The sequence below is a fragment of the Acanthochromis polyacanthus genome, chromosome 14 (genome assembly GCF_021347895.1).
Source record: "Acanthochromis polyacanthus isolate Apoly-LR-REF ecotype Palm Island chromosome 14, KAUST_Apoly_ChrSc, whole genome shotgun sequence".
NCBI classification, from domain to species: domain Eukaryota; kingdom Metazoa; phylum Chordata; class Actinopteri; family Pomacentridae; genus Acanthochromis; species Acanthochromis polyacanthus.
In genome coordinates, this window is record NC_067126.1 from 10147174 (window position 1) to 10164063 (window position 16890).

General features: G+C 38.8%; 1 protein-coding gene across 1 annotated transcript in view; it reads right to left on the reverse strand.

Moving 5' to 3' along the window:
* Positions 1-1661: 1661 nt before the first annotated feature.
* The window catches only part of epsti1 (epithelial stromal interaction 1), a 33038-nt gene continuing 17809 nt past the window's right edge, over positions 1662-16890 (reverse strand). Inside the window, exons 8-10 of the mRNA XM_022208810.2 lie at positions 14014-14090; positions 13506-13675; positions 1662-6215 (exon numbers count right to left, since the gene is read on the reverse strand). Coding sequence (XP_022064502.2) covers positions 6070-6215; positions 13506-13675; positions 14014-14090 — 393 coding nt within the window. The 3' untranslated portion in view covers positions 1662-6069. The remainder of the gene's footprint in view (positions 6216-13505; positions 13676-14013; positions 14091-16890) is intronic.

Genomic DNA, 16890 nt, shown 5'->3' on the forward strand with positions numbered 1-16890 from the left:
ATTTATTCATGCAAGATTTTGACTCGAAATAGAGTATTTTCTACAGCAAAGTAAAAACTTTTTGGCGAAAGCCAGTTACGCGAAAATGATTGTTTGTGCCTTGCAAGAGTTTGCTGTGGCTCAGATTTAATGTGTTGATAACAGAACAATAACTAAAGCATTAAAGATCAACTGTTGGAAGCCAGGGCTGCACAGTGGAGTACTGGTTAGCACTTTTGCCTTGCAGTAAGGAGATCCCCGGTTCGAATCCCGGGGTGGGCCTGGGATCTTTCTGCATGTTCTCCCTGCTCTAAATTGCCCATAGGTGTGTGTGTGATTGTTCATCTGTATATACAGACTGGCGACCTGTCCAGGGTGTCCCCTGCCTTCGCCTGAGTCAGCTGGGATAGGCTCCAGCACCCCGTGACCCTAGTGATGATAAAGTGGTGTATAGATGGATGTTTGAAGCCACCTTCCTGATATGTTGTTAACGTTTGGTAAACTAGCTAGCATTAGCTAACTGATTTTCGGCAGCGCGTTCAATCAGTAATCATCCATCCATCCATTCTCTATACACCGCTTTATCCTCACTAGGGTCGCGGTGGGTGCTGGAGTCTATCCCAGCTGACTCGGGCGAAGGCAGGGGACACCCTGGACAGGTCGCCAGTCTGTCACAGGGCTACATATACAGACAAACAATCACACTTGCATTCACACCTACGGGCAATTTGGAGTTATCAATAAACCTGAGCATATTTTTGGACTGTGGGAGGAAGCTGGAGTAACCAGAGAAAACCCACGCATGCACAGGGAGAACATGCAAACTCCATGCAGAAAGATCCCAGACCCAGGCCGGGATTTGAACCGGGGATCTTCTTGCTGCAAGGTGAAAGTGCTAACCACTACATCACTGTACAGCCCTAATCAGTAATCAGTAATAGTAAAAACAATCATGTACATTAAACACTATTCTATCGGTGATGAATAAGGTTTTGGCCAAGAACATTTGACATGTTGCAAAATCGATCAGTTTGCAGTAGTTGTGGAAAGGTTTCCATACTTGTCTTGGATATACGCTACCGTTCAAAAGTTTGAGGTCACCCAGGCAATTTCATGTTTTCCATGAAAACTCACACTTTTATGCACGTGCAAAGAAAATTGTACAAGGGTTTTCTAATCATCAATTAGCTTTTCAACACCATTAGCTAACACAATGTAGCATTAGAACACAGGAGTGATCGTTGCTGGAAATGTTCCTCGATACCCCTATGTAGACATTCCAATAAAAATCAGCTAGAATAGTCATTTATCACATTAAATGTCTATTCTGTATTTCTGATTAATTTAATGTTAGCTTCATTGAAAAAAATGCTTTTCTTTCAAAAATAAGGACATTTCTAAGTGGCCTCAAACTTTTGAGTAGTGTATGAGCTCTGGTCGGAAGTCATTAACTGCCACAGAAGTCTTTGTCAAGTTGCCCGTTGCTAGCTAAACACCCTCAAAGCTCTCTGATTGCCAATCTTGAATTGCATGTATTCTTAGTGACCACCTAAATTGGGTTGTTACAGTAACAAAAACACACTGCAGTAAAATGTTCCCCGAGGTGAAGCAACCAGGCACTGCAGGTAATGTATAATAACAAAGTATAAATGCAAATACAGCACAAGAATTTACTGGCAAAATATATTTTTTTCCAAGATGTGTTTATTGAGAAGTCACAGACAACAAATATCTGAAACACAAAATTGAGAACTTAATACCTGCAAAAATTGATCTGAATCCTTGAATATTCAAGTGTAGCCCTACTTTAACCCTTTGATGTGCATGTCTGTGAAGGTTCTCAGTCATCCAGGTCATCTTAAGGTGAAAGGTTTAGTTCAGGCAACTGGACTTATTCTTGTGATCTTGAAGACATTTCGCCTCTCATCCAAGCGGCTTCTTCAGCTCTAAAAACTAGTTTGGAGAGTCCCAGGTATTTAACCACTAGAGGTGAAGGTGGGGCTAAGGCTGATGGTATCTACTGAAAGACTAAAGAAGAACCAGCACCTCAGGACAAGATTCAGCTGTCCATTTACATTTACAGGAGAAAGGCCACTCCTTCCAGGACTCAGATGTACATATTCTAGACAGAGAGGACAGATGGTTTGAGAAAGGAGTGAAAGAGGCCATTTATGTTCGTCTTGAGTGACCCACTCTGAACAGAGCGGGAGCCCTCAGACACCATCTCTCAGTCATGGGTAGGAGGCTACTCAGTGGGCCATTAAATCAACGACTCTCAAAGGCCCCCCCCCCCCCCCCCCCCCCGCCTTTATTAGCGTATTAATATCTCATTGGGAGTCAACACCTGTTGTTGAAAGATGTCTTTAGTCTTTCAGTAGATACCATCAGCCTTAGCCCCAACTTCACCTCTAATGGTTAAATAGCTGGGACTCTCCAAACTAGTTTTTAGAACTGAAGAAGTCAGAGGCGAAACGTCTTCAAGATCACAAGAATAAGTCCAGTTGCCTGAACTAAACCCTTCACCCTTTGATGCGCAGTGTCAGTCAGGAGATATCCATTTTCCATTGGATTTGGGTCATTTTCGACCCATGTTGCACATCAAAAAGTTAAGAATGGCAAATTCTGTGTTTTCCCCTTCATTTCCAGGCTTTTCCTACGCTAAATAAAATAGTCGCCAGCAAGTTTTGTTCCACACAATGCTCAACAAAATCCAATATTTGTTCCAAAATGTCCCAATATTCTGTTAACCTGTTCATGTTTACAATTACACCATAAAAAACAAAACTTTTTAGGTTTATTCATAACACCAATTAGGTTCTTTTATACTGGACAGTGCTTTGGCACATTGGCTGTTGTTTGAAATTTACATGACTCATACTTCATTATTAGTTTCATTTTAGGCCATTGAGGAAGTAAAGACCTTGGTAATTATGTGTATTGGTATTTTTCTAATCTTTTCCCAATAGGTTTACTTGGAAGAATCTTTCACATCAGTAACCTTGAGAGTCTTTAGGTCAGATCACAAGTCTGAATTGAATTACTGTTTACTTTGGTTTAAAGAAAGGAATTTGTTTTCCTGGCACTCAGTAAAGACATTTCCAGGAAATTAAAATAGTAAAAATATCGTTCTAGCGTTATTGTCACAAGAGGACAACGTGTTGATTTGATCTCTAGAAGGAAGAAAGGAAATCTTAAAATACTTCACTTGACGCCAGAGTAGAAAGGGATTTTCAGATGTTCGTGTTGGGCTATTTGTTCGTTGTTCTTTGGGTATGAGCCCACTGAACACCTGAAACCCAGACTGACGTAGCTACTGTACCTAATCTGTGGTGAATGAAGACAACAAGAAGGCTTTTCTTGTTGTTACCCTCTTTAGTCATCATGACTTTGCACTGAAACCAACCACCAGATTCCTTCCTGAAGAGAGTCCTGAGTGGATTTACATCTTTTGTCATCCTGTTGTAGATACATCACACACGACTTTGATTGTAAAACAAACAAAAAGCGTTGTGTATTTGGAAAGAGCTTTTCTCTTTTTTCCCCCATCTGCACACACTGTTTTAATTAAGAGAACCAAATATGATCTAAAGATTATGAGTCACGGCGATGACCTTCAACCAAACTGGTGAAAACGAACATCAATTCAGCTCCGTGTCAGGCCAGAAACCCGCCATGACTCACCAGTGCATGCAGACAGATACAAGACACCAAACAGTCGATGATTAATAGCGTAATCGAAAACAGATCACACAAAGCCCCTTCTACTCTGTAGGTATCTGTTGGCATTGCTGTTGTTTACACTCGACCACCAACAACGTAGAACTGACTTCTTCCAGCTTTTTCATCTACTTATACAGTCAAGTCCACGTATATTTGAACAATGACACAATCTTTGTTATTTTAACTTCTAATAGAATATATTCACAGCTACATACATTATATATATATATAACAAGTATGGGCTTTAATATGCTGCAGATGCTCCGCCTTAATTTGAGGGTATTTACAGCATTATTAATTAATAATCAATTTGTCATTAAAACAAATGATGTACATTATGCACATTCCATCCATTAAGCCTTTTTTTACCACAAAAATGTGACATATCCTGCAAAATTTGACCTTGTTGCACGAGTTACTCAATTATAGGAAGACTTCTTTAGTCGTGTTGACACATTAGCGCTAGTCCGAAGGTATTAACTACCAAAGAAGTCTGCATCATGGTGCCCCTTTACTAGCTAAACACCCACAATGCTCTCTGCTTAGTGTCTTAGTGTCCAACTCTTTGGGTCTTTCTTGTGCCTAATATGTTAATATTTTATACATCGGTTATATTATTAACAGCAATTAATCAACTTATCATTAACATTCCTAATTTTCACATTTTCATAGCACAATCTCAAGGCATAAATATTGTACAGGAATGTGTCAGTTATTAAACATTTACACTCATCCACCTCCATTGTATAGTTGGGTCCTTACATATTTGGACATTGACACAATGCTTGCCATTTTAGCTGTTTGTAAAAATATGTTTGTAGTTACTGATGTATAACAAATATGGGCTTAAAGTGCAGATGCTCAACTTTAATTTGTAGGTTTTCGCACCCCAACTAGAGGAATTAAAGCTCACTAGGAGGAACATTACACATAAAACTGGCTTCATGAATTAACCCAACAAGATCAGATATTGAGATTAAGACCCTCCAGTGTGGTTTATGGTGTGAATCTACCTGATTATTATCAATATTACGGTTTAAAACTCTACCAAAGATGACATAAAGTACAACTTTATCTGACTAGGATAACATTAGAACCCTACAGTATTATTATTATTATTAACGGAGAATAACCTAACTTATTCAAACATCAAACCAAGCAAACATTGGAAAAAAGTTCTCCAGGAAAACATATTTTTATCCAAACCTATCACGGAGAAAACTTGATGAGAGCAAACACAGAGGATTCACTTCAAGGCACAAACCAATTAAAAGCCTTAAATAGAAACCAAAACAGACTAGACTTTACCTAAAAACATCTCACAAGGCCAGACCAGTTCTAGAACAAGATTCTTTGGACAGGTGAACCTAAGAGCAACTTGCACCAGAATGGCGGGAAGACAAACAATTTGGCGGGAAAACACAGCGTAGGCAGTGTGATTTGATGGACATGCTTGGCTTCTAGTGGCAAAGGATCGTGAGTGTTAATGGATGACAGAAGACAGAATTAGCAAGATGAATCGCGAAGTGTAAAAGTATATAGTGTATAGTGTCTGCCCAGATTCAGTACATCCCTATATGTATGTCAGAACAGAAACACATCATCATTGTGGTGGTAAAATCCAGGCCAGTTTGTCATGAATTGAGGATGTTGTGGCATTATGACATGCAGAACTGTGCCCACAGCTGCACTGCCAAGACTGAAGGTTTGACATATTTTTGGATATTTTAGCTTTAACCTCGGACTAGTGAAGTCGCCTCGCTGTGGCTAATGTTTGGATGGCGGTTAGTCAAGAAAAAATGGAAAGGCGAGACTTTATAGTACAGATGACCGAGAAACATACTGCGAGACCAACCCAGGAGTTTTTGAGGGTAAAGAAGTGGAATACTTCTGCAGTGAGTGAGTTAATTAGCTGATCCCAACTCCATACATACATGCATTTTGTTTCTTTAAGACGAAACTAAAGGCAACTGAAAACAGCCACAGTAAAGTATTGGCAAAGCTTCACAAAGGGGAAACCCAATCTTTGGTCACGTTCCAGACTTCAGACAGTCATTGCCTGCAAAGGATTTTCAACAAACTATTAAGAATGAGCATTTTATTTATTACCCAGATCCATTTAAGCCCCTGAAAATAGGAGATTCTGGTGAAAACTGTCCTAAATGTTTCATGTGAGCGATACTTTGTTCAACCCATTCCATTAAAGTCTGCCCTTGCGTCTATTGTGGTGGTGCTCAGAGCCACAAAAATGCAAAATGTGTCACCCTTCAAATATTTCCAGATCTAACTGTATGTTTTCATTTGAATCATCTCGTAAAGTATCAAACACAACATCAAGGGAAGTGTTCCTACATTGAAGCTGCATAGAATTCAACTGAGTGAGCAGATGAGAAGCGTTAAGGCCTCCTCGTAGTTGCCGTTGCACTGTTGGAGGATGTCTTCGAGGAAGTCTTTGCTGCAGTCTGGAAACCTGTTCGTCAGTTTTATCAAAGCCCAGTCAAAGTCAGGCTCAGGCTCTGGAAAAAACACAGGAAACGAGTCACCCACATATGTAAAGCACAATTTATTCCTTATTGTTCCCATGAGGAGCCGAGTTCTTTGATGATTCTCACATACAGGACTTTATATCACTCTGATGTACAGTTGGAGGTCTGACATCACGAGTTTTATTTTCTCTGTGTAGATCAAATAGAACGTTGTTAAAAAAAACAAAAAAAAACAGAAAAATAAAATAAAATCTGAAAAAAAGTTTGAAAATTTTGCAGCAGAGCACTAGGGAAAATACACAGAAAACTGGAATACTGTAATGTTCAAAAACTGAAAATCACAACAAATATCTGTAAGATACTAAATATTTACTATTTTAAATACAGTAAAAATAGTAATGTAATTTTTACTGTTGAACATCATAAAAGATTTGTTATTTGGACTTTTTAAATTTACATTATTTACATTTTTTTCCTGTCTTTAATTAACAGTTAACGTGTAAATTTATTTATTTTTTCTGTGATTTTACTTTATCAGTAACTTAACAAAAAGAGTTAAATCTGTAAAACAACATTTTAAACAATTACTTTTTTGTCCTAAGTATACATAATTTTTCTATTCAATAACAGCAAAAATCAACAAAATGATGTTTTTTTAAACCGTTTAAATGCAGTAAAAACTGTGTAATTTTATGGTTAAACAATGTAAAAGAAGAAAAAGCTATTTGTAAAAATACAATTTCTTCATGTGAACATTATTTATAGATTTGACCTGTTATTTTAATATGTAAATTAATACTTTTATTCTGTGATATTAACTAGATATTATCTGTATTTTAACAAAACTCAGAAAATATGTAAAATAACAGCTTCAAATTATTTACCATTTCACTATCCTTAATATATATTTATTCTTACAAATAACAGCAAATATTTGTAAATATACAGTTAAAAAAAGGTATGTGGTGATAAGTTGTAAAAGAACAAATTACTGTCTGTAAAAATACAGATTTCTGTGGACATTTTTTTTTACAATTTTGGCCATTTTTTCATGATTAATGTGTAAATCAAACTTTTTTGTTTTACTTTTTTGTTTTTAGTTACTGTTTAATTTTATAGTCACACAATGTAAAAGGGCAAATTACTATTTGTGAAAATGGAGATTTTTGATGTGGACATTATAGTTTTGCTCCTTTTTTGATATTTAAAGTGAAAATTAATGTTTTTACAAATTTTTATCAGTAGGAAAATTTATTTACCATTTCACAGCCCAATATAAATATATATTCTTTCAAATAACTGCAAATATCTGTGAAATAATGAAAGTTTTTGCAAACTTACACACAGTAAAAAAAAAAAAAAGTTAAACAGCCAAGATCAAATTACTATTTATAAAAATGAACATTACTTATAGTTTTGCCCTTTTTAATAGTTCTCATAAGGGACAAAACAGGGAAAATCTGCAAAATAACACTTTAAAAATGTATTAAAAAATCTATATACATAATTTTTCTTTCAAATAATGGCAAAAATGTATAAAATTATATATATATATATATATATATATATATATATAAAACCATTTTAAGTACAGTAAAACACACTGTATAATTTTATGGTTCAACATTGCTTTTTTAATAGTATCTATAGTTTAATAAACAGGGAAAATCCCTAAAATAATAGTAAATTGTTCGAAAACAATACTTAAACTGTGAAAAAAGTAACTTTTTTATTTAAAATGGACAGTTTATTTTGATAAAGATCAGTCACCAAAGTCTGTCAGTCAATCGCCAAAATGCTCTTTCCTTTGCTGTTTGGTTGAAAATCCACTAAAAGAAGGGAGAGGAAAAAGGGGATTTGAGGATTTGCAGTAATTTCTTCCAGGCAACCTGACACTACTCACTACACAGTCCAGAATCAGAATCCTGGTGGTTCTCCGTCATATTCTAGACCGGTTCTAAGGCCAGAAACTTTGAAACGCTGGACTGAAAAAACAGTGAGGGACAGAAAGTGAAGGCCTTCAACCGACCAGGCAAGATTGGTTCGGGCAGGTTTTGGCAGAGCAGAACGACATGATCATCATGTTGGTGAAATACAGGCGGCGGTTTGTCATGGACTGAGGATGTTGTGGCGTTGTGACATGCAGAACTGTGCCCACAAGACTGAAGATTTGAAATATTCTTGGGTATTTTAGCTTTAACCTCAAAGACGAGTGAAGTCGTCCTGCTGTGGCGAGTTTTTCAGATGGCAGCTAATCAAGAATGAAAGTCTCCGGAGAGGCAGGACGAGACGCTTTGTAATCTGGGTTTTGAGCTGGATTTTAAGAAAACCAAGACCGATTCTGATGCCTCAACTCTTCCCCTGTCAGTAACAAGTCAAATCCAATACCAAACATCTCAGTTTTTCCAAATTTTAAATGTGTGCCTCACTGTGATTGGACTTTTATGTACAGCAACCAGATGTTGTTGAGTTGAGTTTGAGGCCTATCATAGATGAATAAATGGAACTTAGAGAGGAAACGCGAGTTTGTATCAACAAGAAAAATGGCATCATGCCCAGTGTGGTTGATAAGGTCATAGAGCGGAAAAATAACAACTATTTTGATACACAAATAATTGTTTTAGTCATTCTTTAAGGAAAAAATACACAAAAAATGAAAAAAAGTTGTGATTTTCAATATGGGTTTTAAATTTTGATCAGATGAGGCATTTGCAAATTTCAGTGTCTAGGGCTGCATCACTTGGGTTGCAGCTCGACAAACAACCTCATCATTGTTGTTCCTTTTGCCAAAAAATGACATATTGGTGATCAGTGTTTGTGGGACTAATGGTAACTGAAATCCTAATATGTTGCTCAACCCTGTAATGCGTGATTTATGTTTTTTTTTTTACATTTTCTTTACACTCTGAGTCTTTTCTCATTGGCAGTTTGCAACACTTCAGTGCCTGAGCTGTTTATGGTTTCACATCACTCATACAGACTACATAGGACAACACACAGGAAAACACACTCTGAGCTCCTGTGCATGTTTCTGAATGGGTGTGATTTAGCACGTTTTTTTGAAGGCTATAGCAGCTGGTTACAGTGTCCAGCACAGTGGGTGGACATAGCACGGGATATCTGGAGGTTTTACTACTATTTTTGGGTTCCATTAGTGGAAAATTGCAAATCAAAGCATCTCCAAAGTTCTGCAGTGTCTAAATCAATTATAAATCTCTTAGGCCCCATCCACACGAAGACAAACCGAGGTCTAAACGCATAAGTATCTTGCCGAATCTGCGTATCATGCACACGAAGACAGCGTTTTGGGGGTCTGCAAATGATCATTTTTGAAACCAGGTTTCAGAGTAGAAAGATTTTGAAATGCCGTATACGCAGCTCCGTGTTTACTGGCTCTCCGCTACTTTTCAGATATGCTTGCGTCATAGTTTCGTATCTTCATTGACACACATGCGCAGTTTCATAACTTCATTGACATGCTTGCACCACACGCGGCAACAACAACAATGGCGGTGTACAGTGTAGCAAATGTGCTGATGAAGCTAGTGACCCTACTATCCCTATTGCAGTAAAATCTCCTTCTTCTCAATCACCACCGAGTTGAACAAACAATTATCGAGGACACATTACTGCCCACTCATGCTTCCCGGCTTGGTCTCTGTTTACAACTTTTGCCACAAGTGCACATGCCTACTGTTTTTTTCTTCTGTTTGCGCGTGTTTCCGTCATATCGTTACAGTGCCCCTAGAGGTCTGGCATGTGTTTTACAGCGTTTCCATGCGTATCGAGTGCATTCATGTAGACGCACACATTTTCTGAGACGCCTTCGTCTTTAAGGCAACCATTTTTGAAACTGTTAAGCGTTTTGTCTTCGTGTGGATGTGGCCTTAGTCTCTGTTAGACCATAGAATCTGTTTCCCCACCAAACCTGCCACCTCTGGACTGCTACATGGACTCTTCTGCTCTCCCCCACTCCTGGACTTTCCCCTCTTGGACTCTGTTGTGCCCCCGTCTGTTTTTGGATTCCCTAAGCCTGTCTTCCCCCATTTGAGTACCCCTCCTCAGCTTAGTCTTGTTATCACAGTTTTGGTATTTTGTGTTTTGTAGTTTTAGTAGTTGTTAACCATGCCTGACGAACGTCAGCGGGGTTACTGCATTCAGTGCGGTATCTGGCTGGGTAAGTATGTATGTATGTATGTGGCTATGTCCGTTCCGATATCTCTGCAAGTGCTGAAGTCAGGATAATCAAACTTGGCACTGAAGATCAGTCTAAGGTCCCCTGCTCCGTTGTGGAGTTACAGGTCAGCAGATTAAGTAGGAAGGGAGATACGTACGATGATCAAAATTGATACATATTGCATCATTTGTATAGGGAGGACAGGGTTTTCGCCAGTAGAGGGCGTGGTTCTGCCCTCTACTGAGGGCTCGTCTAGTTTTGAGTGGTTTGGTTTAGTTCAGTTTCCCCCAGTCCTGTTCATCAATTATGTATTGGTTAATTATTTAGTAAAATAAAATCATTTTTCATAATCACCTGTCTGCCAGTTTCCCTGTGTCTGTGCCTGGGTTCTCCTACTACCTTCGTAACAGTCTCTCATCACGGTTTTCCTTGAACATGTGCAATTGGTGTGCTTGCAGTACATACATTTGACACAGTCACAAATTTTGATCTGCACATAGTTCTGTCCATGCAAGAACAGATACTCGCTGGTTAAAAATAGTAGCATTACTCTTCATATCAAACACTCGAGGCTTCAAGGAATATTTCTGAAAGACTGCGACTTTGCATTTTTTTGTAAGAATATAGCAACTGGTTACAGATTGGACTGTAGTACTACGTGATTATTCCTGGGGTCTGCCAAGCCCAGTGAGTGGATATAGCACAGGATATCTGGAGTTTTTACAACTGTGTTGGGTTCTGTCAATGGAAAATCTGTGTAAACCAAAGTCCTGCATTGTCTAAATCGGTTTCTGCTCTGTTAATAAACTATAAAGATGTGCATGATGGAGAATCTTGCTGTAAAATCTCTTGATGCCATTTTCCTTGGACATGCGCAGTTAGTGTGCTTGCAGTGCATACAGACAAGTCAGAAATTTTGGTCTGAAGGTAGTTCTATTCATACTATAATAGACACTCATCAGTTTCATACAATTGCATTACCCCTTATAAAGACTGGGATGTTGGAGTTTCTAGGGATATAGCAGCTGGCTTCAGTGTGAAGCACAGCGGGTGGACATAGCACAGGATATCTGGAGATTTTAAAACTGTGTTTGGGTTCTGTCAGTGGAAAAACTGTAAATCAAAGAACCTCCACAGTCCTGCAGTGTCTACTTCAATTCCAACTCTGTTAATGATGAACTATAAATGTGGAAGATGTAGAATCTCCTTGTGCAGTCTCTTGTCACTGTTTTCCTTGGACATGTGCAGTTGGTGCAGTTGCAGTATGTTCATTCGACACGGTCACAAATTTTGGTCGGCACATTGTTCTGTCCATGCTATAATAGATACTCATCAATACTATTGCATTACCTTTTATAAAGACTATGACTTCGCATTTTTTAAAGGATATAGCAGCTTGTTACAGTGGCAAGCACACTGAGTGGGCACAGCATGGGATATCTGGAGATTTTACAACTGTGTTTGGGTTCTGTCAATGGAAAGTGTGAAAATCAAAGCACATCTAAAGTCCTGCAGTGTCTACTTCACTTCCAACTCTGTTAATGAAGAATTATCAAAGTGTGAATGTTGGAGAGTCTCTCGTCACAGTTTTCCTTGCACGTTAGTTTCAGTATGCACATCTGACACGGTCACAAACTTTGGTCTTGTGTGGACCCTGACAAATTTGCGTAGATGCCTAAATTTACATCACGTGTTCCCTTTTGGGATGCAGAATTGGCATGTATTGGCACTGAAAAATTGTTACTAGGGCTGGGCGATATGGCCAAAAAATAAAATCATTTTGAACGATTACGATTTTAATCGATTTTTGTTGTTTCTTAGCGGTCTGTTTGCTATGGCTAGTGCTAGCCATGCCGCACTCCTGTAGCTGCGAGCACTCTTCCCATTCTTTAGGATGCCTCTGCCAGGTGCTGAAAGAGGCTAGTTGTGCTGCTACTCTTCGTTTTCACAGTACTTTTGCAAATCTTGCACATGACTGTAGTTTGCTCTATGTCAGTCTCGTCAAAGCCGAGCCACTTCCATATAATTGATGTAACATGAGGCCATTTTCTCGCGACCAACTCTTGGTCTGCTGTTCTGTCCGCCATGACGGGGGTGTGAGTATTTTGGTGGAAGGAGATGAGAGGCGGAAGCAAACGCCAGTGCACAAGTCATGAAAGACAGAAGAAGAATATTTGTTGTTATACATTTAAGCTCGCCTCGATTTTACGATTTGACAAATTTTCAAATCATTAGGTTTTAAAAAGGCGAATTAATTGAATTAATTGGATTTATCGCCCAGCCCTATTTGTTACTGTTACACCCCACTCTCTACTGCTTATACATGTTTATTTCTGAATTTGCACGTCAGTAAACTGTAGTTCGAATCATTAATTTTGTTCCAACAAAGAGTGACGGCCTTGATGGATTGAGACGATGGAGCAATAATTCAATAATTAAAACACTTGTTCTTTGCATTTCTTGATCTAAACCCCTGTCAGCTTGTGCAAACTGAAGTTAAACAAACGTCACGAACAATGAACGAGAACAATGAATTTCATTACGTGCAGCTACAGTAGCAGGATATGCTCCTGTGCAGCATGTAATGAATTTGACATTTTGCGCTGTGAGTTGCAGGTATTCAGATACGTGCAGCCAGTCAGGTGTCAATACAGGTGAATTATTAAAGGGTGGAGCTCATTCTTCTGGTATGTCTGCTGGCTGCAGGCCCAGAGTCTGTCAGTGCTGCCGGGTTTCCAGAAAAACTCCCTCCCTGACTGATACAGTATGTGAGTGTCCAGCTCTGATCTCTGCGACTGGGTTGCAAACTCACACACCTAAATGTGTCTGATATCCAGGAAAAAGCAGGGAAAAAACGTTCTTACTCACCTACGGACGCACTTTTTCCCACATGTATCAGCAGGATTTAAATGCCAGGAGCGAGCGTTTCACTACTCATAACTTCCGGCCTGCATTTTTGACGCACGTAAAGCCTTTGATTTGACGTAGACTAAACACACAATCAGCATACCCTTAAAAAAGGATGAGGTGGGCAACCCTTGTCTGATGTAGGTTTGGTTAACCAGCATTGAGCCAGGCTTTAAAAAAAAAAAAGGCGTGAGAATCAGCAGACTGGGGGGTTATTTATTCACACATCAGCTCACCAGCTTCTTCAGTCCAGCTCGGTTCTGGTTTCAGGTGAGGAAGCTGGACGTGACCAGTTGTTGTCTCTGGTTTAAAGTCCTCCGTGGCCACATATGGACGCTCTGCTTCTTTTTTCGTCTCGCTCCCTCTGGCTCGACCTTCGAGTTTGTCCAGAAAGTCCGAGTTCACCCTGTCAAATTATAAAAATGGCTCGCATTAAACTTTACAACTTGACGCGCCTGCAGGCTCCAAATGGCGGTGAGCGAGGAGTGTTTGACAGCTTTTTAAACTCCTGTACCCACTAAAATATAGTGAGGTCAGTAAACTGCTCGCAGCCACTTAACATTCAGCGACCTGGCCGCTCTACGCTGGTTTTATTCCAAAGGGATGAACAAAACAAACGATTAATCTTGCCGAGTCTGTTACTGCCTTATTTAGCTCCGACTTCTCCCTCAGAGTTCTCAAGTGTTCTGTGTTCTGTGCTTTTTTAAGCTAAATATGTGGAGATGTACAAGTGTTGTTTCATACCTCTGGTGTTCCAGCTGCATTTCTCTCTCATTTCTTTTCGACTCCTTCGCTCTCTGTTTGCTCTCCACGTCCTCGCCCTGACAATAAACACAAATCAAACCAAAGTCTGTTCAACAGCGAGACAGCTTACATTGTAATGTTCCCTCGGGGAAGTGAAAACAAGATAAAAAAATACAATCTTATTGCAGTAAAGGTTATTATCAAGTTTACCAGTACTCAATTACAACTGATAAAGAGGCTTTTGGAGCTATAGTTAAAGTTACATGGAAATTATAGTCTGTGCTGTTTTTATCTGCACGCATGACCACCATGGATAATGGATTATTTAGTTCCCAGCAAATGTTGAGTTTAACTGTGTATTTACAGTATTATGACAGTTTTATGTGTACACCATGTATTACACCTTGTATCAGAGCCAGAAACTTTTTGTAAAAACAAACCTGTGAATCCTCAACTCTCTGACAGTCCTTAAGCTAATCATGTGTGACTTTTGGTTTTATCTGGAAAATGAATCACTTCGATGCTTAAACTTAACGTCTCATTGCAAATTTTTCCAAAATAAACCAAATTTTGCATAAGACAAGTACAATGAGATACAAAACTACAAAGGCAAGAGACAAAACAAGACAAAGTGACACAATACAGGAACAATAAGCTACAAAGTCACTAAAAGGGGACGAAAATAACAAAAATAAGACACAAAACAACCAAAACAGTTAAAGAATGACCAAAATTAGGTACAAAATCACAAAAACAAGGGACAAAACAAACAAAATGTGACACAAAATGACAAAAAACAGAAGAACTAGAAACAAAATGACTAAAACAAAACACTAAAAACAAGACACAATGCTATCTAAAGAATTTCAAGAATGGCCAAAATTAGGTATAAATCTAGAAAATCAGAAGACAAAACAAACAAACAAAAAACACAAGATGACTAAAACAAGACACAAAATGACCAAAAGGAGTTAAAGAATGACCAAAATAATGTACAAAATTGCAAAAGCAAGAAACAAAGTTGATTAAATGTAACACAAAATGACTGAAACAAGTAAAAGCAGTCACAAAACGACACAAAACAATACAACCAAAGCAAGACACAAAATGGCCAAAATGAGATACAAAACTAGAAAAGCAGAAGACAAAGCAAGCAAAACGAGGGAAAAAAAGCCACAAAACAATAGTAGTAGGACACAAAAAGGCACAAAACAACCAAATCGAGACAGAAAGTGACCAAAATGAAACATAAAATAACACAAAACAACAAAAGTGAGATACAAAATGGCCAAAATGAGACAGGAAATGACAAAAAACAACAAGAACCAGATACAAAATAACTAAACCGAGATTCAAAATCACACTAGATAACAAAATCAAGGCGCAGAGCAGTTTCCATTCAAGTTTCGTAGAGGTACAAGAGCTTATTTTTTGCGTTGAAAGATTAACCCACAGTGAGTGAAATTGTGACAGGAGCAAATAAAAAAACTAAACAAAAATACCGCAACAAACCTCTTGGAGTTCAGAGAGTTTACTCTGACAAGGGCAAACAAGAAACAGCTTTCAAAGCTTTCTTCGAGGTCCTTAACATGTTTTTGCTGAATGTATAACCAATACTGTGACTTTTACTGGAAGAAAAACTTATAATATCTCACTGCTCTCACACTTCTCTCCCTTATTTTCTCTGTGTTTTCCTTCCCAGCAGAGTTACTGGGTTCAGGGAGGCAACCAGCCCACCTGTGTGAACAGCATCAAAGCTCAGCATCAAATCTCCCACTCACACCCATCACACATGTGCACACGCCTACAAATAGAGGATATGGAGGGAGATCAGTCTGTCTTATGGAGCCATCGCTGGAAGAACAACAGATCCCAGGGTCCTGGTCAGAACCACATCAAGAAGTTTGACTTTTGCTGCTCCGCCACCGCAAAGCTTTTCATCTCCTAATCTGTGACGTCTATCTGACAGAGCCTGGGAGAGTCGGCGGAGGGAAGGAGAGGCAAGATAGGGAAGGACTGGAGAGAGGAGGAAAGAAAAACCAAAGGGAAGAAACTATTGGAGGCAAACGATGCAAGATGAGATGGGAAGGAAAAAGGCAAAAAGAGAAAAAGAATGTAGACGAGGACAAGATAAAACAAGGGGAGATGGGAGAGTTGAAGACGTGAGAGGTGATGAAATGAAATGAATAAAGAAGTGAGATAAGGAGAGTTACTGTTGCTGTGTGAAACTATGATTTCATCCAGTGATCTGAATCATCGATTTAATCTTTGTGTTTGTCAGTCACACCTTAAAACAGACACTTCTTTATTACTGTAACTGGTTTTGTGAGTGTTCCAATAATATCTCGTTTCCTGTCTGTTGCTTGCTGTGTTTGAAATGAAGGATGTTTGCAACAAGATGTCAGAAAATGTATTACAGATTAGCTATGGGTGATTCATGTTGACAGAGAGCATTGTAGGACTTTAGGTTGCAAAGCAGCACCATGACAAAGACTTTTGTGATGCCTAATGGCCTCCAGCTACAGGCAGTTCATAGTGGCTAGCATAGAGCATTATGGGAGTTTAGGTTGCCAGGGGGGAACATGACAAAGACTTTGGTAACTAGGTGGAAGTTACAGTTACAAGATGAATCATTGCAAACCAGGAAAGTTTATCTGTGGTTCAATGAATTATGCAAACCAAGTCCCAATAGCAGCTATGTGTCCATTGTCAAAGGAATTCATATGATGCCCAGATGATGTTCTTGCAAAGATCCAAATCACTAGGTATTTACCTTCTGCTGATGCTACTTTCCTCAATAATACATAATTCAGGCATTGCAGATCAACCTGAGCTACCTTCTTTTTAATGCTGTAGTGACCAAAAGAGACATTACTC